This window comes from Hyla sarda, chromosome 3 (genome assembly GCF_029499605.1).
Source record: "Hyla sarda isolate aHylSar1 chromosome 3, aHylSar1.hap1, whole genome shotgun sequence".
NCBI lineage: Eukaryota > Metazoa > Chordata > Amphibia > Anura > Hylidae > Hyla > Hyla sarda.
In genome coordinates, this window is record NC_079191.1 from 336,155,111 (window position 1) to 336,177,848 (window position 22,738).

A 22,738-nucleotide genomic window follows, 5' to 3' on the forward strand; every position below is an offset into this window, starting at 1 on the left:
AGCCCTATCGAGGACATATACCAGCCTTATACATTCACTATATGTATGTTTCATTATTTATTTTCATTATTTATGGGCATGTGGCAATTTGATATCTGTGGACTGTATCCCTGCCGTCCTTATTGTCTACCATTGTGGATTCAGTATCACTACCTTTTTTCTGTAGCTTTCATCTGTATAGTACCCTGTATTTTATGTATGATTTTATAATGCACTTGAATAAAGTTTACTCACTATTTTTGTATTCAATCAGTATACTGGTATCTCTTTTTTTGGTGTAGTTAGGTTATGATAGGATCCAGTTTACGCAATTGCCTGTTAGCCAATTGTGTTTGTTCAGTGACAGAGACACTGGAGTTGTGGTACACTATTCCACTATAAAGAGACACTTGTACAAATATGGTCTTCATGGAAGAGTCATCAGTAGAAAACCTCTTCTACATCCTCACCACAAAAATCAGCGTTTGAACTTTGCAACTGAACATATAGACAAGCCTGATGCATTTTGGAAACAAGTTCTGTGGACCTATGAGGTTAAAATTTTACTTTTTGGACGGAATGAGCAAAGGTATGTTTGGTGAAGAAAGGGAACAGAATTTAATGTAAAGACCCTCTGTCCAACTGTTAAGCATGGGGGTGGATCAATCATGCATTGGGGTTGTATTGCAGCCAGTGGCACAGGGAACATCTCACGAGTAGAAGGAAAAATGGATTCAATAAAATTTCAGCAAATTTTGGAGGCTAACTTGATTCCATGTGTGAAAAAGCTGAAGTTAACGAGAGGATGGCTTCTACAAATGGATAATGATCCTAAACACACCTCGAAATCCACGAGGGATTACATCAAGCAGCGTAAACTGAAGGTTTTGCCATAGCCTTCACAATCTCCTGACCTCAACATAATTGAAAATCTATGGATAGACCTTAAAAGAGCAGTGCGTGACAGACAGCCCAGAAATCTCAAAGAACTGGAAGACTTTTGTAAGGAAGAATGGGCAAAGATACCTCAAACAAGAATTGAAAGACTCTTGGCTGGCTACAAAAAGCGTATACAAGCTGTGATACTTGCCAATGGGGGCAGTACAAGATATTAACTCTGCAGGGTGCCCAAACTTTTGCACACTGTTATTTTGAAAGTGTAAATGATGGAAATAAAATCTAACTTTTGTTGACATATTATAAGAATGTCTAATCTGTAATTTGATGCCTATGGAGATTTTTCCATCTTTCCTTGGCTTTTTTATGCACATTAATACAATTTTTTACCTGGGGTGCCCAAACTTTTGATCCCCACTGTACATGAGACTTCTCAGAATGTCTTCCTCATTCTTAGTATCATTAATATATAGCCTATTGCAGTTGAGTTCTGCACAGGGACCCTGACTTGTATGGCCGTTGTTCTGTTTTCTTTTTTTTTATCGCCAAATGGACTCAGAACAGGTCGGAGACCAATGCGTCCCGACGGATCCCATTGACTTGAAAGTGGTCAGTTGGATGTCCGGTATTTTACAGTTTTTGAGCGGAGAAAAAAAATAGGACATGCAGTTGTTTTTTCTCTCCGCTCAACTACCATACTCCTAATGGACTGGCCGGCAGAGCTCCCTTTAGTGGAGCACAATAGCAATGTAAAAAATATATTTTTTTTAAATCAACTGGTGCCAGAAAGTTAAACAGATTTGTAAATTACTTCTGTCTTAATCCTTCCAGTACTTATCAGCTGCTGGTATGCTCTACAGGAAGTTCTTTTCTTTTTTAATTTATTTTCTGTCTGACCAAAGTTTTCTCTGCTGACACCTCTGTTCATGTCAGGAACTGTTCAGAGCAGGATAGGTTTTCTATGGGTATTTGCTCTGTACAGTTCCTGACATGGACAGGGCTGTCAGCAGAGAGCACTGTGGTCAGATTGAAAAGAAATTTGAAAATAATTTCATCTGTAGTATACAGCAGCTAATAAGTACTGAAAGGATTAAGATTTTTTTAATCAAAGTAATTTACAAATCTGTTTAACTTTCGGGCACCAGTTGATAAAAAAAATTGTTTTCCACCAGAGTACCCCTTTAACTATGGATTGTATCATTGTTTCCCAACCAGCTGTTTCAAAACTAAAACTCCTAGAACCGGACATCATTTGGCTGCCCGAGCATGCTGGAAGTTGTAGTTTTTCAACAACTGGAGGCACAGTGGTTGGAAAACACTGCTCTGGAGTGACAATGTTTCTGGAAAAAAATATAGTCTCCTTTTTTTTACTGGTCTCTCACAAGGCATTTAACCACTTTCACTAGATGTTGGCACAAGGAAATGACTTTCCTGGCAGCCCTCTGATGCGGAGAATAGGTGGAATTTGCACAGATGTGAAAGTGTCAGACTTATAATGTTTGTTTCACACTCAACAGTTTTGGGGCACAGTGTTTCCTGCTTCTTAACCGACATTTTAAGGCATTTTTGTGTTTTTTTTGTAAATTGGGGAATTATCAGAAAAAAAAAAATAACGCTACTTTTTAATGGATCCAATGACAGTCCAAGTAAAAAAAATATATATTAAAAACAGCATTAAACTTCTTGAACAGGCCTATGCTGGTTTTGGGGAATAGTATTTCAAGCTTTCTATTTTTGTTTCAATATAAACTTTGCATTTTCTTACTCAGAATTCTACAGCCTTACAGCTTCTGTTATGTTCTTCCCAGCCAAAGCCGTTCTGTCTGACATTATTTTCTAGCTGAGAAATGCCTGTAGCATATACTTTCCTACTATATTTTCATTCTACATTTCACGAAGGAAGTGCATTCCAGTCCTTTCATGGTATTATGCTAATAAATCCAAATCTTTGTCTTTGCCCTCTAAATTCCATTTCCTAACTAGACGTACTGTAATTTATCTTGGTGGGTTTAAAGGCCTCTCTTTCTATAGTACGTGGCGCCCTCTGCTGTATTTTCTGTGCACATTTTTTATAGGGGATTTCTTGCTTTTAACTTTCAATGCCGTCTTAATGTATTTATTTCATGTGATCCTAAGGGAAATAAGGCTATGTTCACACGGCTATGTTACTTTTTTTTTTTTTAGATGAGTGTTCCCTGCTTTTTGTGGTGATTTGTGTGTTTCTATTACTGTTACGTGTTCAGGTCTGTTTTGCCTGCAGGCACAATGTTTGTTCAAGTCTGTTTCGCCTGCAGGCACAATGTTTACATAAAGACCTGTCACGTTCACAGGCACAATGGTATGTTGGTATTTAACCCTTAACTGTCGTGATGCCAGAATGCGGTTTCCTTAGATAAATGGTCCTACCGCCAACCATCCCAGAAACGGTAGGGAGAAATAATTGAATGTCCACCGCAGATATTTGATGAAACTGGAATAAACTTTACTGCATATTTTATGCAACTGCAGATAACAGAACAGTCTTCATATAGAGGACCGTAGTTCAGCCTTCTCACAGGTTTGCTGGGACTTCTGAGATCAATGAGCTTTGATTTGCTAGCCACTGTGCTACTGATTTGAAGACAATTGAGTTGCAGTAGTCACACAGAATTTTAGTAGTTTTGAGCTGGATGTCTCACGTTTTAGTGGCTGCGGAAGATAAGGCTTCAGGCCTAGCTTGAATTGATGATTGTGCTGACATGTGCTTTCTTTCATGTACAGGTCTCAAGAGAGCGAATTTAGTGGTAGCAGCACCTTATATATTAAGGGGGAGGGACAAAGCTCATTGGTCAGCAGAACATGTCAGTTCTGACCTCTGTAACTCTGGGTATATCACATGACCCAAAGGTCCTTAAACCATAGCATAACATAAATTTAAGGCACGTGACCTCTAAGGTCCTATACAGAGGTATTCCTGTATGAATTAATTATATAAATATATACATTAAATATCAACATATTAAGAGATGACTAGGGGTTAGCCCTTCAGGAGAGCCCATTAGCATGGCGGGACTCTGGCTGAGGGGACTCCAGACAAAAGGGACAGGACATGACCTTTACCGGGACACCACACTAGGACCGCATAAACGGCAATGCATTTCCGAGTGGATTTCACAGAAAGAATTGAGATGTCAGATCTTTCTGTAGATGCCGGAATAAGAATTTTCGCAACAGATGTTTCTGCCACAGAAATTCCTCCATGTGCACAGTGCAGCAGAATCCCATTGTAACCAATGGAATTTCCATGCAGGATTTTTCTGCCATATTCTGGCCTACGTGTTCTAAAGTCCCATTCCAAATAAACTCCTTATAGTGTGAACAGTCCTCATTGTTATTTATACATTTTATATACTAACTTGAATTTTCCGTGTATGTATTGTTACAGAAGATCTGCCAGAAGAGGATGTGAAAGGATTATTGGACAGAGTCAAGGTTGAATGGAACAACACAAACAACCAAATACAGGAGCTAAATAAGGGGATTTTGCACCAGGACTCTATCACTGCTTACTTTAAAGAGTTAGAGAGTCTGGAGGAAAAGCTAAAACAAGAGGAAGAATGGTTAAATACTCAGCCATCACCATCTCAGGAGCTTCCACTGCAGTCACTAAAGGATGCTAGACAGGTAAGCCTATACTCTATGGGGGAGATTTATCAAAACCTGTCCAGAGGAAAAGTTGCTGAGTTGCCCATAGCAACCAATCAGATCGCTTCTTTCATTTTTGAAAAGGCCTCTGAAAAATGAAAGAAGTGATCTGATTGGTTGCTATGGGCAACTCAGCAACTTTTTCTCTGGACAGGTTTTGATAAATCTCCCTCTATAACACTACTGCATTGTACCATTTGTATTGCTAATGCTAACTATCCCTTATTAAAGGGGTTATCTGACCTACGTTTAGGCCATCAATATCAGATCAGTAGGATCAGACACTTGGCACTCGTGCAGGTGCCACACCCTCTGCAATGCTTTTTGCTGCAGTCGCCATACTTTTAGAAGCAGTGGTGTAGGGTACTTGAAAGGAACAACGCTGCAGGTTGTCGCACCGCCACTTTTATGAGTAGAGCATTGTCAGAAAGAGCAGCAGTAAGCACTGAAAAGTCAGCGGCACCTGCACATGCACTCTGACCCCTACACAATGCTAATAACAGGGGTGCCTAGTGTCAGACCAGTTGCTATTGGTAACCTATATGGAGTTGGAAAATGGACTTGATGCCCTTAGAAAAATACCACCTTGCACTTTTACGAATGCTGCATTCTAAAACCCTTTTTTTTTTAACTTAATATTTTACTTGTTTACCTGTCATTTAAGAAAACAAAAACTCTGAGATATTTCAAAAGATATATTGGTCTCAATTGGTAGAACGAGCTGGGGTAAGCAACCGAGGTACCATGCTTTACTCCCTAGGTTTCAGCAGTTTTGGTTTCGCTTCCCCATAGACTTATAATGGAGCAGTCAGACAAACATCTCTGTAAAGCGCACTACTCTGTGCTTTGCCCCAGCTCATTCCCCTGATCGGTGGGGTCTCTGCACTGAGACTCCAACCAATAGCAAATTTGGTATATAACCTATACTCTTCCTGGGAATAGTTCCTATAGTTAACTACTAGGTAACAATACCAACATTCAATATAAAACCTACAATTGTCACCCAAAAAAATCAACTACCAATATTCAAAAAATAGCCTTTATTATATCAAAAGATAACCACAATACAAATACTAACCTCCATTAGAATCAATAAGGGTAATGAGGAAAACATATACATATGTAATATCAATATTCAGTAAAACTCATTACCTGCTCCGGGCATATTGTCAGTGGCAATATGGGGACACCGTGCACCCTTTATGGATGTTGTTTCGTGGACAACCCCACTTCGCCAGGAGGTCCAGAATTGCATATATATTTTTCAGCATATGCTATTCACTTTAATGGACCAAATGTAGTCCAAAATGTGTAAAATGGGTGTATGTTAAACTTTTCTTTTAAAGGAGTAGTCCAGTGGTGAACCCAGTGGTGAACAACTTATCCCCTATCCTAAGGATAGGGGATAAGTTTGAGATCGCGGGGGGTCCGACCGCTGGGGCCCCCCGCGATCTCCCGTACGGAGCCCTGACAGCCCGCGGTAAGGGGGCGTGTCGACCTCCGCACGAAGCGGTGGCCGACACGCCCCCTCAATACAGCTCTATGGCAGAGCCGAAGCGCTGCCTTCGGCAATCTCCGGCTCTGCCATAGAGATGTATTGAGGGGGCGTGTCGGCCGCCGCTTCGTGCAGAGGTTGACACCTGCTATCTGGCCGGAGAGCCTGGCCCCCGTACAGAGAGATCGCAGGGTGCCCCAGCGGTCGGACCCCCCGCGATCTCAAACTTATCCCCTATCCTTAGGATAGGGGATACATTTTCACCACTGGACTACCCCTTTAAACTAATTTCTAGTACACTCTTAATTGTAAAAGCAAATACAAACGTATACTTATATATTTTACAAATGCATCATCAAAAACATAGATTAAAACATGTTCTTGGTATATTATTGTTTGTAGACTTGTTGTGATTAGTTTCTGACTTGGTTTGTCTATGCTTCTGTACAATAGGGGACATATGTCAAAACCTGTACAAAGGAAAAGTTGCCCATAGCAACCAATCATATCACTTCTTTAATTTTGCAGAGGCCTTGTTAAGAATGAAAGAAGTGAGCTGATTGGTTGTTATGGACAACTGGACAACATTTACTCTGGACAGGTTTTGATAAATCTCCCCCATTGAGAGGCCCAGGGGTAAGGTGTATACATAGCAGTGTCCATTCACTACATTTGCTGGGCTGAGTACTCAGTGTACTGTACAGGAGCAGGAACTTCTGTCTTTGACAGGAGCCCCTGCTCCTGTACATACGTTACGTGGACAATCACACTACAATCTTCACCTATCCAAATCATGATCCGTAACAAATCTGACATATTCACCGAATTGAACCTGAAACAAAACTCAGGAAATTCACTCATCTCTAACCAGGAGATTAGATGTGGCTTGGCACTGTATTGGTTGTATTTTCCTCCTAGGCCAGCTTTATTAATCAGATTTTTCTGAACATAATCGTAGGTGAAGAACTTCATTTTTATAACATTTGCAAGTTTTGCATTTTAAAGTTATGTAAAATGTGTTAAGTGTTTCCATAAATATCTTAGTTCAGTTTTTTGTAGTTGTTATGGGTCACTTATATCTTTTTATGGGATATTGTTGTTCGCAGCTGCAGCTGGACAGAATCCGAGACCTGTACACACAAGTGGAAAGTTTGAGATCAAAAGCATTGTCACTAGGTTCCCAGCCAGCTGCCCTGGCTTTTCTTGAAGGTAGTCTAAGCAGTTTTACAGGCCACTATGACAGACTGAAAAGCCAGATGGAAAAAGAAGTTGAACAGTTTCAAAAAGGTTGGTCAAAGGTCATGGTTTATCATTTTGTATTAAAAGCATCAAATAACCATCAGGTCTACCTGTACTAAAGCTTATGGTATGGGAAGATTGTAAGAGATATAAGCAATAATAAATGTCAAGCCTTTCTGGGTCCATTGTTGGAAAGTGACAATATAATGCCTGTACTTTTAATCTTCTCCAGCTCTGGAACACCAACCCAGCCAACAGTATTTAGACACACGGAAAGCTTTAAAAGAAATGTTAGTAGAATGTCAACAGAAACTACAGTCACAGTTGACCGGTCTCTGTGATCCGACTGCTGTAGACTTAGCACTTCAGCAGGCTAAGGTAAGTTTAGCACATTTGTAATGTTTTTTTAATTTTTTTTATTATTGCTGCTATCAATATATGTTGCATATTTATATGTTAGATTAAAAGGTTTTGTGTACTTACCTGTGGTCCTGGGGGTCTTGAGGCCTCTACCATCTTGCTTTTAACTATGACCCTCAGCATTATGCCATGATCCACCTCATTTAATTTATATTTCTCTATCTAGAAAGGGCTATATTTGTCTATATTTCATTCCATGGATCATTTCACAGATTCCAGCTAGTCCCTGGGGGCCCGAACAAGAGTGTATTGTCAAATAAAAAAAAAAAATTAAGTAGAGACTGTCTAAAGTGGGGAATCCATTTAAATAGTTTGATCTCATTTGTTTTCATTATCCAAGTGTACCGGTGAAATCAGATATTGCCTCTATCATTTAACCACTGGATTATTCATCAGAATATGACCATGATTTAGTCTGACCATGGTTAATCACAAAGCTAAAGTAAAAACATTGCAACGTTACTGTCATTAACTTTTGACATATCGCACAGACATGTGAAAAGTAAAGAAAAGTGTCCCTGTCATTTAATAAATCTTTTGACATGTCACAGAGACATGTCAAATGTTTTGAGCGATCGGGGTCTAAGTGCTAAGACCGCCACTGATCTAGTGATAGAGTTGTAAAAGCATGTGGTGGTGCGCCACATTCCTCAGCTTACAGTAATCCTTGCTAGTCTGGGAGTGAAGCACGCCCCCATGCTCTTCTCCCCGCCCATTCTCCTGATTGGTAGGTGTCTCCTGAGACCCCTACCCATTAGAGCTTTTGAAATGTCTCTGCAAAATGTCAAAGTTTTGTAAAATGACAGGGACACTTTAAGATCGGTTGAGGGGCTCAGCACTGAGCCTCCTCTGAATGTTAGTTATAGCCGCATTAAGCTCATTTCTCTCTCTGGGTCTGCACTCAATTTGGGCTGTGTGCCAACTTGGGTAGTGACGCATGCCACTGGTTGTCTTACCTGGCCATAACTAACAACTTAAGAGGGTCTCGGCACAGACCGATCATAACTTTACACAAGTCTGTGCAACATGTCGAAAGGTAAGTTAAATAACAGTAGAGTAAGGTGTCCCGTACAGCCCTCACGACCTGACGTACGGACACGTCCACGCCTCTCGGAAAAGAGTGAGCGGACAACAGAAACACAAAACCAGCAGAAAATTTACTCTAATATTCTAACTCTAAGCTGCCACCGTGGCACGTTCACTCTCGGCTCCCTTGAGCACGCTCTGCTCCCTTATGAGCCAGTAACACAACTTAAATACACACTGTTTGTAGGTCCCTGTGTCTTTCCTGCACACGTGACCTTGGCTGGGAAGGTATAGGGGTACAACAACAAAAAACGTGGTCTCAAATGGCTGGAGGTGCTCAACCCCAAATGCAGTTGTGCATTTATACTGGGGGAGCAGATCCTGCCCTTGTAGTCCGTTGCTAGGGGCGATCCCCAGCATAAAAATGCATACAATGGAGGATGCCTACAGCGGACTACAAGTGCCACAATAGAATCCTACACCAGATAAACAGTGTGGATGTGTAACAATTAGAATAATACAATACAGAAATTTAGGTGCACTACTGTGGTAGATGTATACAATGACTTTGGCTATCCCTCAGCACTGATGTTAAAATTGAGACATTTGCCAGTGTATCCTTATATGAAGGACGCACCAAAGCCCGCAAACCAACGCCAAGGTTTCTCAAATGGCGCGGGACCTAACGCTAACCTACCTATGCGTAATAAGCAAAAACCAGGGGCCAGTGGGCAATTACAGTAGCACTAGGCCGACATGCAGCCTGCTCCCAGTTCCCTCCGGTGTGACTGAGCACACATACAATGGGAGGAGGGAGAAACAGGCTACAAGCCCCACCCAAGTTGGCTGATATAGGTGCCTGGCCTCACAGGTGCAACCTTAATTCTGCCTGGAAAATGTTCAAGGTGCATTAACATATGGAGTTTACACACCTCCAAGTATAAATTTTTAAACAACAACAAAAAACTTGGTCTCAAATGGCTGGAGGTGCTCAACCCCAAATGCAGTTGTTCATTTATACTGGGGGAGCAGATCCTGCCCTTGTAGTCCGTTGCTAGGGGCAATCCCCAGCATAAAAATTTATACAATGGAGGATGCCTGCAGCGGACTACAAGTGCCACAATAATTTCCCACTGGCCCCTGGTTTTTGCTTATTATGCACAGGTAGGTTAGCGTTAGGTCCCGCGCCATTTGAGAATCCTTGGCGTTGGTGTGCGGGCTTTGGTGTGTCCTTCATATAAGGATACACTGGTGAATGTCTCAATATTAACATCAGTGTTGAGGGATAGCCAATGTCATTGTATACATCTACCACAGTAGTGCACCTAAATTTCTGTATTGTATTAAGGTATAGGGGTACTCCGCTTCCACGCTCACTTTCGCACACATCTACCACAATAGGCCCTAAAAATGAGCTACACACACCCCAAAACCAGTCCACATGCCCACACACCAATACGCTGCCACCATCTATCAGTAGGCCGATAGAACGCCTCCATTCATACACAGATTCTTGCACTCTGCACTTTGACACCAAAACTATGGTAACGGCACGAGCCACACTTATACACTTATACAATAATACAACTATATAAGCTATAGGGCTATAGGTTCGTTAGAGCATACAAGGCTACGCATTAAAGTTATGGCTTTAATGTACATAAAGGGTACAGTACTTAATTACAAAAAGAGTTAAAGAAACAGACATACAAAATGTGCAAAAACAGTTATACAAAATAAAAGGGGAATCAAAATCAGAAGAGTTCCATACTTAACGTCGTTGAGTAAAGTCCTAATCCGTCCTGGGGCCAAGGAAGAAAATAGCGGCACAAGTTCATTCAGAATGGGCCCCAAACTTGTAACAACTAGATGGTGTTGGACCACCACTTTTATGGGTGCAGCAGAGGGTTGAGTTAGAAGGGAGGTCTCCAGCTTCTTCTTAGATCAGCCCACATCATCCCACCTCCCAAATGTCCCAACCTCCTCTCAAACACAGATTGATAGTCCATAAATCATAACTCCCATCATACACAACAGATGTGACATAGATGGCAGTACACTTATTGATATGGTGACATTATAATGCACATTTTGATAGGATACATGAAGGGGTTATACATAGGTATAGGATACATACAGCTTAGGGATACATACAGGTTAATCTATGGGTACAATGGGGTCATGTTTGGGTTCTACATACAGCCTATTATTCGGGGATCATGATTCTGGGGGATATATAACTATGGCTACTAAGGGGAGCCCTGAAAAACATAATTCTACACTTGGACATATTTCACTATATGTAAAATGTAAACCTTTTGTTCCAGTTGGCACCAAACTGGCAGGATATGCACGATTAACCCAATCAGCAAACTAGCTGTCTTGAGGCTCCTCACAGCTAGGGGCCAAGGGATATGTTAAGTAACCAACAGGGAGATAACCAAATGGAGGCAACATCAAACAAGACATGGGGGTATACAGCCAAAGGAAAATAATCAAAGGTCAAGAGGATATATACATTTCAAACAGGGTCCCAGACAGAAAGGAGACAGGAGTCAGAGATCCACCATATTTTCCCCAAGAAATAATATCCTCAGCCTATATTCACTACATAAGGTCACACATACTGTATATGCTGCATATTTTATGCGCGATATCTGCTGCACAGCAGGGAATATGCTGCATATTCTCCTGTGAGCAGACACACAGGGCTACCCGTCACGCTGGGCCCACCTCCAAAACTCAATGCACACACAGGGCTGCTGTCAGGTAGCCCTGTGTGTCTGCTTATAGGAGAATACGCAACGTATTTCCTGCTGTGCAGCAGATTTTGCACAGCGTGAGATATGCTCTGTATACAGTATCTGGGACATTTATCATTGTTTGCTTTGGTAAGCGAGCTCTGTAGTCATTTGTTTCTTGCTTTGGTTTTGCTTATGTGTGACACATTTATCATACTATCACAGGGGGTTGATAAATTTGGCTCACATAAAACTCGCAAAAAACAATAAATCACCTTTGAATATCATTTTTTTACCACAAGCAAGATTAAAAAAGTTAATGACTTCAAAATACCACTGTGTAATGCCACCCCAAGTCGCAGCTGTGTTAAAATTGTGCTATATATATATATATATATATATATATATATATATATATATATATATTGTAAGGATTCCTCCCTGGGGATAGCTCTGGGATCGTCCTTGACACCACCACGGGACATGTTTCCTCACAATAAACCGGTAAACAACGGTACTTTATGCAAGTCTGGCTCGTCACCAGTTTTATTAGACAGGTTGCAGGATACATAAAACATAAAACAGGAACAAACAAAACCCTAGACCGTCTAGTCACTAACTAAACAATCCAACATGCCCTGACTAAGAACTGGTGGGTTTTTCCTGGCCAGTTAAACTTATGCCTCCTGCAACCTTCTACTCACTGTTCACACACATTGTTTGCAACCTCTTGCTGTGTGTCTCGTTCACACCACTCTTTGGGGCCACTCACAGCTCGGGCTGTGTGTTTCTCAGCAGGACCCCTGCCTCTCCCCTACAGACAGCTTGTTGTCTTCTAGGGAGAGCCACAACTATTATATAATACTGCTCTTTTTAAACAAACTTCCCCCTTTCTGCTTCCTCCTTAATTAGGCCTCAGGTGGAGGTTTCATGATGAAGCTGCACATGCGCAGCGAAACGCGTTGCATCTAATAAACCCAACTTGATTTTATGCTGCACTCCTCCTGGTTCCTCCATCCAGCGCCGACATCTCCTACTACATGGTCAAATTGCTTATCTCCATCAGGAGGCCCTCTTCTCCGCTCCGGGCTGGCCCCGGACTAGTGACGCTGCATTAACGCATTCACACAATGCCCCCTGTCACCTCCATTGTCCTCAAACACTGCCCCCTGTCACCTCCATTGTCCTTACACACTGCCCCATCACCTCCATTGTCTTCACACACTGCCCCCTGTCACGTCCACTGTCCTCACACACTGCCCCCTGTCACCTCCACTGTCCTCACACACTGCCTCCTGTCACCTCCATTGTCCTCACACACTGCCCCATGTCACCTCCATTGTCCTCACACACTGCCCCTGTCACCTCCATTGTACTCACACACTGCCCCCTGTCACCTCCATTGTCCTCACACACTGCCCCTGTCACCTCCATTGTACTCACACACTGTCCCCGTCACCTCCATTGTCCTCACACACTGCCCCCTGTCACCTCCATTGTCCTCACACACTGCCCCTGTCACCTCCATTGTCCTCACACACTGCCCCCGTCACCTCCATTGTCCTCACACTCTGCCCCCTGTCACCTCCGTTGTCCTCACACACTGCCCCCTGTCACCTCCATTGTACCCACACACTGCCCCCTGTCACCTCCATTGTACCCACGCACTGCCCCTTTCACCTCCATTGTCCTCACACACTACCCCCTGTCACCGCCGTTGTCCTCACACACTGCCCCCTGTCACCGCCGTTGTCCTCACACACTGCCCCCTTTCACCTCCATTGTCCTCACACACTACCCCCTGTCACCGCCGTTGTCCTCACACACTACCCCCTGTCACCGCCGTTGTCCTCACACACTGCCCCCCTGTCACTGCCGTTGTCCTCACACACTGCCCACTGTCACCTCCGTTATCCTCACACACTGCCCCGTGTCACCTCCATTGTCCTCACACACTGCCCCGTCACCTCCGTTATCCTCACACACTGCCCTCTGTCACCTCTATTGTACTCACACACTGCCCCCTGTGACCTCCATTGTGCTCACACACTGCCCCCTGTCACCTCCACTGTCCTCACACACTGCCCTCTGTCACCTCTGTTATCATCACACACTGCCCCCTGTCACCTCCGTTATCCTCACACACTGCCCCCGTCACCTAAATTGTACTCACACACTGCCCGTGACACCTCAATTGTACTCACACACTGCCCCCTGCCACCTCCATTGTCCTTACACACTGCCCCCTGTCACCTCCATTGTCCTCACACACTGTCCTCTTTCACCTCCATTGTACTAACACACTGCCCCCTGTCACCTCCACTGTCCTCACACACTGCCCCCTGTCACCTCTGTTATCCTCACACACTGCCCCCTGTCACCTCCGTTATCCTCACACACTGCCCTCTGTCACCTCTATTGTACTCACACACTGCCCCCTGTCACCTCCATTGTCCTCACACACTGCCCCCTGTCACCTCTGTTATCCTCACACACTGCCCCCTGTCACCTCCGTTATCCTCACACACTGCCCTCTGTCACATCTATTGTACTCACACACTGCCCCCTGTCACCTCCATTGTCCTCACACACTGCCCCCTGTCACCTCCATTGTCCTCACACACTGCCCCCTGTCACCTCCGTTATCCTCACACACTGCCCCCTGTCACCTCCTTTGTCCTCACACACTGCCCCCTGTCACCTCCGTTATCCTCACACACTGCCCCCTGTCACCTCCATTGTCCTCACACACTGCCCCCTGTCACCTCCGTTATCCTCACACACTGCCCTCTGGCACCTCTATTGTACTCACACACTGCCACCTGTCACCTCCATTGTCCTTACACACTGCCCCGTGTCACCTCCACTGTCCTCACACACTGCCACCTGTCACCTCCGTTATCCTCACACACTGCCCCCTGTCACCTCCATTGTCCTTACACGCTGCCCCCTGTCACCTCCATTGTCCTCACACACTGCCCCGTGTCACCTCCACTGTCCTCACACACTGCCCCCTGTCACCTCCGTTATCCTCACACACTGCCCCGTGTCACCTCCATTGTCCTCATACACTGCCACCTGTCACCTCCGTTATCCTCACACACTGCCCTCTGTCACCTCCATTGTACTCACACACTGCCACCTGTCACCTCCGTTATCCTCACACACTGCCACCTGTCACCTCCATTGTCCTCACACACTGCCACCTGTCACCTCCATTGTCCTCACACACTGCCCCCTGTCACCTCCATTGTCCTCACACGCTGCCCCCTGTCACCTCCATTGTCCTCATACACTGTCCTCTGTCACCTCCATTGTCCTCACACACTGCCACCTGTCACCTCCGTTATCCTCACACACTGCCCCGTGTCACCTCCATTGTCCTCATACACTGCCACCTGTCACCTCCGTTATCCTCACACACTGCCCTCTGTCACCTCCATTGTACTCACACACTGCCACCTGTCACCTCCGTTATCCTCACACACTGCCACCTGTCACCTCCATTGTCCTCACACACTGCCACCTGTCACCTCCATTGTCCTTACACACTGCCCCCTGTCACCTCCATTGTCCTTACACACTGCCCCCTGTCACCTCCATTGTACTCACACACTGCCCCCTGTCACCTCCATTGTACTCACACACTGCCCCTTGTCACCTCCATTGTCCTCACACACTGCCCCCTGTCACCTCCATTGTCCTCACACACTGCCCCCTGTCACCTCCATTGTACTCACACACTGCCACCTGTCACCTCTGTTATCCTCACACACTGCCCCCTGTCACCTCTGTTATCCTCACACACTGCCCCATGTCACCTCCGTTATCCTCACACACTGCCCCTTGTCACCTCCATTGTCCTCACACACTGCCCCCTGTCACCTCCATTGTCCTCACACACTGCCCCCTGTCACCTCCATTGTACTCACACACTGCCACCTGTCACCTCCGTTATCCTCACACACTGCCCCCTGTCACCTCCATTGTCCTCACACACTGCCCCTTGTCACCTCCATTGTCCTCACACACTGCCACCTGTCACCTCTGTTATCCTCACACACTGCCCCCTGTCACCTCTGTTATCCTCACACACTGCCCCCTGTCACCTCCGTTATCCTCACACACTGTCCCCTGTCACCTCCATTGTACTCACACACTGCCCCCTGTCACCTCCATTGTACTCACACACTGCCCTCTTCACATGCATGCTATATATGCAGGAAAAGAAGCTCTCGGAACTTCAGCAGAAAACTAATAGCGATCGCAGAGCTGGATCTGTGATCGCCTGTTTCAGTATGCGGGGCCCCCATTTCATAACTTACCTAGGCATGGACATGCCTGGATGCCGCTGTAATGCTAATTCTTGTGAAGTTTGGCATATTATACTGGCGCGGCTAGAGGCATTGTGCCTGTAGTTTGCCATACCTTACATGATTTGCTATTACAGCGGTTGCCTTTACAGACTTTTTAAGCATACCCCACAGAAGCGCTGCTGCATACCCTTGGGGGTAAAAGTACCCCAGGTTGTGAACCGCTGCTGTGGGGGATAGATCAGCAGTGCCATGATTTTTTAAAAGGAGCCGGGGTGCAGGAGTCTTCAGCGCTGACATGTTTTACATCTCCCGCTTGTCTACCGCGCTGCACATCTCCCACCGCCACTTACCTGCTGCAAAACTACAACTCCCTGCATGACCTTACGGTGAGGGTATGCTGGGAGTTGTAGTCTTGCAACAGGCAGATAGTAGATGCGCAGCACGGGGTGGTGGGAGACAAGCGGGCAGATGTAAAACAGTACCCCAGTCCTTGCGAGAGTTTAGCGGGATTGAATAATAGAGAGCCCGGGCAGCTGCAGAGTAAGGCCAGCCCGGGCTCCTTTTTACGGCGCGAAATATAAAATCTGCTCTCCAAAGCAGTTTTTGTAAGACAGCTCCGGGCTGGCTTACATTTACGCTGTTTTGGAGGTGTTTCGACTTTTCGTGCGACTTTCGCACTTGATAAATCCCTGACCACTGCAAAGTGAAAACTGAAATTTGCTTTTGTAAGCTCATTTGTAGCTTTTTGCTTACAGCCAAAAGTTGCACAAATAATTGCTTAGGCTGCTTTCACACTATGAAGTTCACCCGTTAATAAACGTATGTTATTATGTATTATTAACAGACGTTTAATAACGGGTGAATTAAGGGATGCTACAAAACATTAGTCATGTACCGAACGTTTTTACACCTCTGCCTACAGACTCCAACAGCCAGGACTACTACTACTCAGATCATGGAACAGACTTGTTTCCATGATGGGAGTAGTAAATCCCTAGCAGCGCGAGTCTGCAGACAGCTGGGGAGGCTACATTAGTGTTTGTACTACTACTTTCATCATTGAACAGAGTCTGTTCCATGATGGGGGTTGTAGTACAGGGGCTGAGGGATTGATCGCACAGGGTCTCACTTCTGACACCCGATGCGATCAGAAGTTATTAAGCAGGGGAGCGGGCGGCATGGTCCGCAACCCTGCGATCACGATGTATTTTTTACTTTCATTTTTAAATTCCCCGCGGGGATCCCTGAATGGCCGGTACGAAGGAGCCAATCAGGGAACCCCCTGGGGTTTTAGAAATGGACAATGTGAGGGGACATATGCATAATTAAAGTGTTTATTGGGGGGGGGGGGGGCATAAAGCACTATATATCTAGCCCCCGCCAGCACATTAATAAAAATATGACCCCCGCCAGCCCATTTATAAGTATATATCTAGCCCCCGCCAGCGCATACTGTGACCCGCCAGCGCGTTTACAAGTATATATCTATACCCCCCGCCAGTACATTTGTCCTAATTTTCTATTGCAGCTATATGTGACAACCATACCTATCAGAACATATTCAGCAGCGGCCCGGCCAGATGATCCTGACAGATATACTATTCATTCATAGCGCCGGCAGCTACATATGTATATAGAAGTGCTGTGGGGGGCAGATAACGCTATATGTCTGCCCCCCCCCCCCCAGCACATCTATATACATATACAGCTGCCAGCGCTATGAATGAATAGTATATCTGTCAGGATCATCTGGCCGGGCCGCTGCTGAATACGTTCTGATAGGTATGGTTGTCACATATAGCTGCAATAGAAAATTAGGACAAATGCGCTGGCGGGGTCACAGTATCCGCTGGCGGGGGTATAGATATATACTTATAAAAGCGCTGGCAGGGTCACAGTATGTGCTGGCGGGGGCTAGATATGTACTTATAAATGCGCTGGCGGGGGTTATATTTTTATAAATGCGCTGGCGGGGGCTAGATATATAGCGCTCTATGCCCCCCCCCCCAATAAACACTTTTATTATACATATGTCCCCTCACATTGTCCATTTTTAAAACCCCAGGGGGATCCCTGATTGGCTCCTCCGTACCGGCCATTCAGGGATCCCCGCGGGGAATTTAAAAATGAAAGTAAAAATACATTGTGATCGCAGGGTTGCGGACCATGCCGCCCGCTCCCCTGCTTAATAACTTCTGATCGCATCGGGTGTCAGAAGTGAGACCCGGTGCGATCAATCCCTCAGCCCCTGTACTACAACCCCCATCATGGAACAGAGTCTTTTCCATGTTGGGAGTAGTAGTACAAACACTAATGTAACCTCCCCAGCCACCAGCAGACTCCTGCAGTGGGGAATTACTACTCTCAGCATGAAAACAACTCTGTTCCATGATGGGAGTAGTAGTCCCTCAGCACTGCAGGAGTCTACTGATGTCACCTCTTCTGAGCATGCTCAGTAAAAATAATGTCCGTTATAACAACGGGCATTAACGGGTGTATTTTCTAACGTATGTCCGGCCATAGACTTCAATGGTAAAAATAACATACATTAATATACCCGTTTCTTGTGACCTGCGAAAAAATTAGTGCATGCCACGTTATTTCTCCCGTCACAACTAACATACGTTAGTCATGACGGGCTATAATGTGTGACAAAGGGTAAACGAAAAAACCCATTGACTTGAATGGGGTGTTGTTTAACGTGTGTTAATAATTATGTTTCAAACGTACGTGTATTAACGGGAGAACCTCATAGTGTGAAAGCAGCCTTAGGTGCAAATGCAAAAAAAAAGAGCCTTAAATCTCTTGATAATTGTCCCCCTATGTGTGACCCTATCCTTAAAGTGTTTTCCAGGAACATTTTTTTTTTTTTATACACAAGTCTGGGGGCCGAAAAAATAAAATATAAACCTTTCTCACCTGTACATATCCCTGCACACCCACCCCCTTGATGCATAAGCATGAAAAGTTAATAAAAGAATCAATGCGTCTTTAGTCATTTGACTGATGTGTAACCAGAGTTCTAGCTCTAACCTGAGAGTTTAAGGAGTAGACAGTGAAAGACTAGGAAAGCAATATTTTTTTTACATTTTCTTTCTTTTAAAAATTATAGTATTACTGGCAGTAAAATATCAAAATAGAAAAGGTTAGTGGAGAAATGATGTCTTACGAAAGACAGTTTCTTATTGTCCAGTACTGTTTAAAGGGGTACTCCGGCTCTAAGACATCTTACCCCCTATCCAAAGGATATGGAATAAGATGCCTGATCATGGGGGTCCCGCTGCTGGGGACCCCTGTGATCTTGCACGCAGCACCCCGTTAGAATCAGTCCCCGGAGTGTGTTTGCTCAGGGTCTGATTTCTGGCGATCACAGGGGCCGGAGCATTGTGACGTCACAAAGGTGCGGGGCCGTGACGTCACAATGCCCTGTGTTCGCCAGTAATCAGACCCGGAGAGAACGTGCTCCGGGGACTGATTCTAACGGGGTGCTGCGTGCAACATCACGGGGGTCCCCAGGGGCGGCACCCCCACGATCAGGCATCTTATCCCCAATCCTTTGGGTAGGGGATAAGATGTCTTAGCGCCGTAGTACCCCTTTAAAGTCCCTTTATTAGGATGTATGCTTTGGAGGGGTAGACATTCAGTCCTCATTCAGATGCTTGAGCTATAATTTGTGGAGGATAATAAGTCCATTATTACAACCAGGTTCTTTTTATTCATAGCCAGAGTGTCACCCTAGGTAGTAAATAGCTCCGACAAACCTTACGATGCAAAACCAAACCATGTTGTTGCAAATTCATGTCATCCTTCCCACTTTACTGACGCTTAATGATAATGTCTTCATTAGTATCTTTCTCACCCTCATTTTTCTTTTTCCTTTTTTTATCAGATTGTAATACAGGAATTAGAAAGCCAGAAGCCAGGTATTGACAAGCTTTATGCTGAGACCAGGCTGCTTGAGAAGCGAGCCCCAGAAGACAAAACAGTAGTCTATATGAATGAGTGTGGAGACGTAGAGGAGCAGTGGAGCAAACTAAAGAGCCTCTGTGCTGACCACATCATCATTCTAGAAGACATTTCCTCCAAATTAAAATCATTTGAGGTAAAGGAAAAAATGAGACCCAGCAAGACTAATGTGAATTTGTTATAAAAAAATGACTGGTTGCTTAATCTTGAAATCTTTCAATTTTTATTCTGGACACTGAGCCTAATAATGGGCTAACACTTTTTGTTCTGTAGATAAAATCTTTCAGCAGCAAGTGAATGAGTCCCCTCCAGTCTCTTGTTTCCTATGTCCATGTAGCTGCTGTAAAGCTGTTAAAAAGGCAGAGCAAGAGCTCAGGCAATATGGCTGCCCCCATAGCAATGTACAAAACTTATGTAAAAAAATTACAGAAATCCCCCAGGGATAGTGAAGATATGAAGTTATAAACTAGTCCCCGCTGGCCCCGTAAGTAGTCCCCTGGGCGGGGAGCTCCTCTTATCAGGTCCTGTTACTTTGGCTGGCAGCGACGCCCCCTCGGCTTTGATTGACGGGCCGTGTCATCGCTCTGTTCACTGAACCGACAGAGCAGAGCAATGATGCGGCCCGTCAATCAAGCAGAGGGGGCATCACTGCCAGCCAAAGTAACGGGACCTGCCCAGAGGACTACTTACGGGGTTGGCGGGGACTAGTTTATAACTTCATATCTTCACTATCCCTGGGGGCAGGAGTGTCCCCCGGGGATGGTGAGGATAAAGATTTTACCCTATGTAACGCTTTGCTAAGCGTTATATAGCGTAAAATCTGATGATTGGTTCCCTTTAATGTGAATTCACAGGTATATAGAGGTACAGTAGGGCTTTATATGTTTTGTTGGATATTATGTTATAACTTCATACAACTTGGAGGTTGTAGTTATGAGGACAAACCACAAGGAGTGGAAATGCTGCTGAAAACTCTACACACTCTGTCCACACCAAATTGTACAAATTGTTTGTGGATTTTCTGCTACAGATGTTACACTTGCCAGTCTTAAGTAAAATCCTTGGGCTATTGGATTTGGCAGATTAAGAGGCTCATGGCTTTAATGAATCTGGCACACCGGCCGTTGCCCGTGCTCTGTATGTAAATATCTACGCTTGCTGCCAGCTAGATATCTACTACAATTTATGCCGTTTAAGAGTGTAAACTAAAATAAATCTCTTTTATGTGAAGTCCCACACACTTTTTTCAAACTGGCAAGGATGGTGTAAACGTGGCATATGTCTAATAATGAATCCTCCCATGTGCAGCAAAACGCGACACTGCAGATTTATTGTAGATTTGACTTCCCATTTTGTAGTCAATGAGGAAAAAGTGCAATAAATCTGCAGTTTTTCTGCAGCATGTAAATTAGATTCTTTAAAGTGTACCTGTCGTCAACAATAACTTTTGATATAATGTAGATAATACCATTATATGTATATTTGTAATATACATTATTGAAATAATTTGTATATTTTTGGGTGAAAAAATGCTGTCCCTGCAGCTATTGCCTGTGTGTCTCTATGAGGAGTCCAAATACAGGAAGTGAGGGCAGGAAAAGTAGGGCTGTGTGCAGACTTGTGGCTTCGGGAGTGTCATAGAGCCTCACTGCACAAAGCCACACAGGCAATAGCTGCAGAGACAAAAATATACAACTTTTTTTAACCAATGTATGTTACAAATATACAAATAATGGTATTACCTACATTACATAAAAAGTTTTTGTTAACGTCAGGTACACTTTAAATAGGCTTTGTCGATTCAACAAATTTTGCATACAAGTGAATCGGGGGGGGGGGGGGGTGCTTGGGAGCGCACACAAGCTGCATAGACTCAGGAAAAAGTGAGGATTAAACAAAAATAAATAGATAACTAATTTAGATAAAGAAAGTCATTACATATAAAAGTAAGAAAGAGCTGCTGGGAGCATAGGTAAAGAGTAGTACAGAACATGTAGTACCTCCCTGTAATGTAGGTGGGTGCTACAAGACAGGAATTCAGTGCATATGCTTTAGTAATACAGGGATTTTACCAGTAAAATGTCCATTCTGATTATTCAGATCCTCCAGCTGTTGACACGTTTCACAGATCTGGACTGTACGTAGTATTGTATGTTGAGGCTGGTTACAAGTTACAATGGTCCAGAAGAGAACATTGTATGTTAAAACTACTGTTTGTTGAGGCCATTGTAAGTTGAGGGATCACTGTATATACAGAGTTTAGACTGCTTTTGCTGGGGCTGGTGCAGTTTATGATGTGCATAGAGACTTAGGCCCAGATTTATCAAAAAATATCTACGGTAGAGCATTTTTCCACGTTTATTTGGGTGGTGGGTTTGACTAGCGTGCATCTTATTTATCAAGAAGGTGCAGCAGGATGATTAATTTGGTGCAAATCTGCTGTGGTGGGAAAAGCTCTACCAAATACACTTTTTCTAGACACTTGTGTGGGAGGGAAGTAGACACTTTCCCGGGTCCTAAATTTGGCAGGTTAGGTGTTTTTATTTACTTTCACAGAGCTGCCGTGACATTTTTACTTGCATTTTAGATGCTACAATCAAATTTGATTGCGGTGTCTATGGGGTTAAAGCCAGGCATCACAGTGATTGGTGATGTATGGCATTAGAGATGGTTCCTGGTGACAGATAGCCGCCAGCACACCCAGCTATGACCTGCGCTGAGCTCCTGAGCGTTTGTCATAGAAGGGGAGTGGGACACTGTCATCCACAAGAGGTTAAAGGTTGAATTGCGGAAGGGAGAAGTGATTTTCACACCTACTGGTAGGTGGTGTAGCTTTGTGCCTAAAAAGGTACCTTTGAGCACAAAATACCGACTTTTGACAAAATTAGCAAATGATAAATACGTGACCACTGCATGGTCAAGAAGAAAAAGTTCTACGGGTAGGCAAAAAGAGTAAAAATATCTATATCAAAAGA

At 44.3% G+C, this 22,738-nt stretch overlaps 1 protein-coding gene across 7 annotated transcripts in view; it reads left to right on the plus strand.

Moving 5' to 3' along the window:
• UTRN (utrophin) overlaps positions 1-22,738 on the plus strand; it is a 702,825-nt gene that overhangs the window by 192,613 nt on the left and 487,474 nt on the right. For all 7 annotated transcript variants that reach the window (XM_056567370.1, XM_056567374.1, XM_056567371.1 and 4 more), the window contains 4 exons: positions 4,301-4,539; positions 7,162-7,342; positions 7,527-7,672; positions 19,687-19,899. In XM_056567370.1, the coding sequence (XP_056423345.1) occupies positions 4,301-4,539; positions 7,162-7,342; positions 7,527-7,672; positions 19,687-19,899 (779 nt within the window). The remainder of the gene's footprint in view (positions 1-4,300; positions 4,540-7,161; positions 7,343-7,526; positions 7,673-19,686; positions 19,900-22,738) is intronic.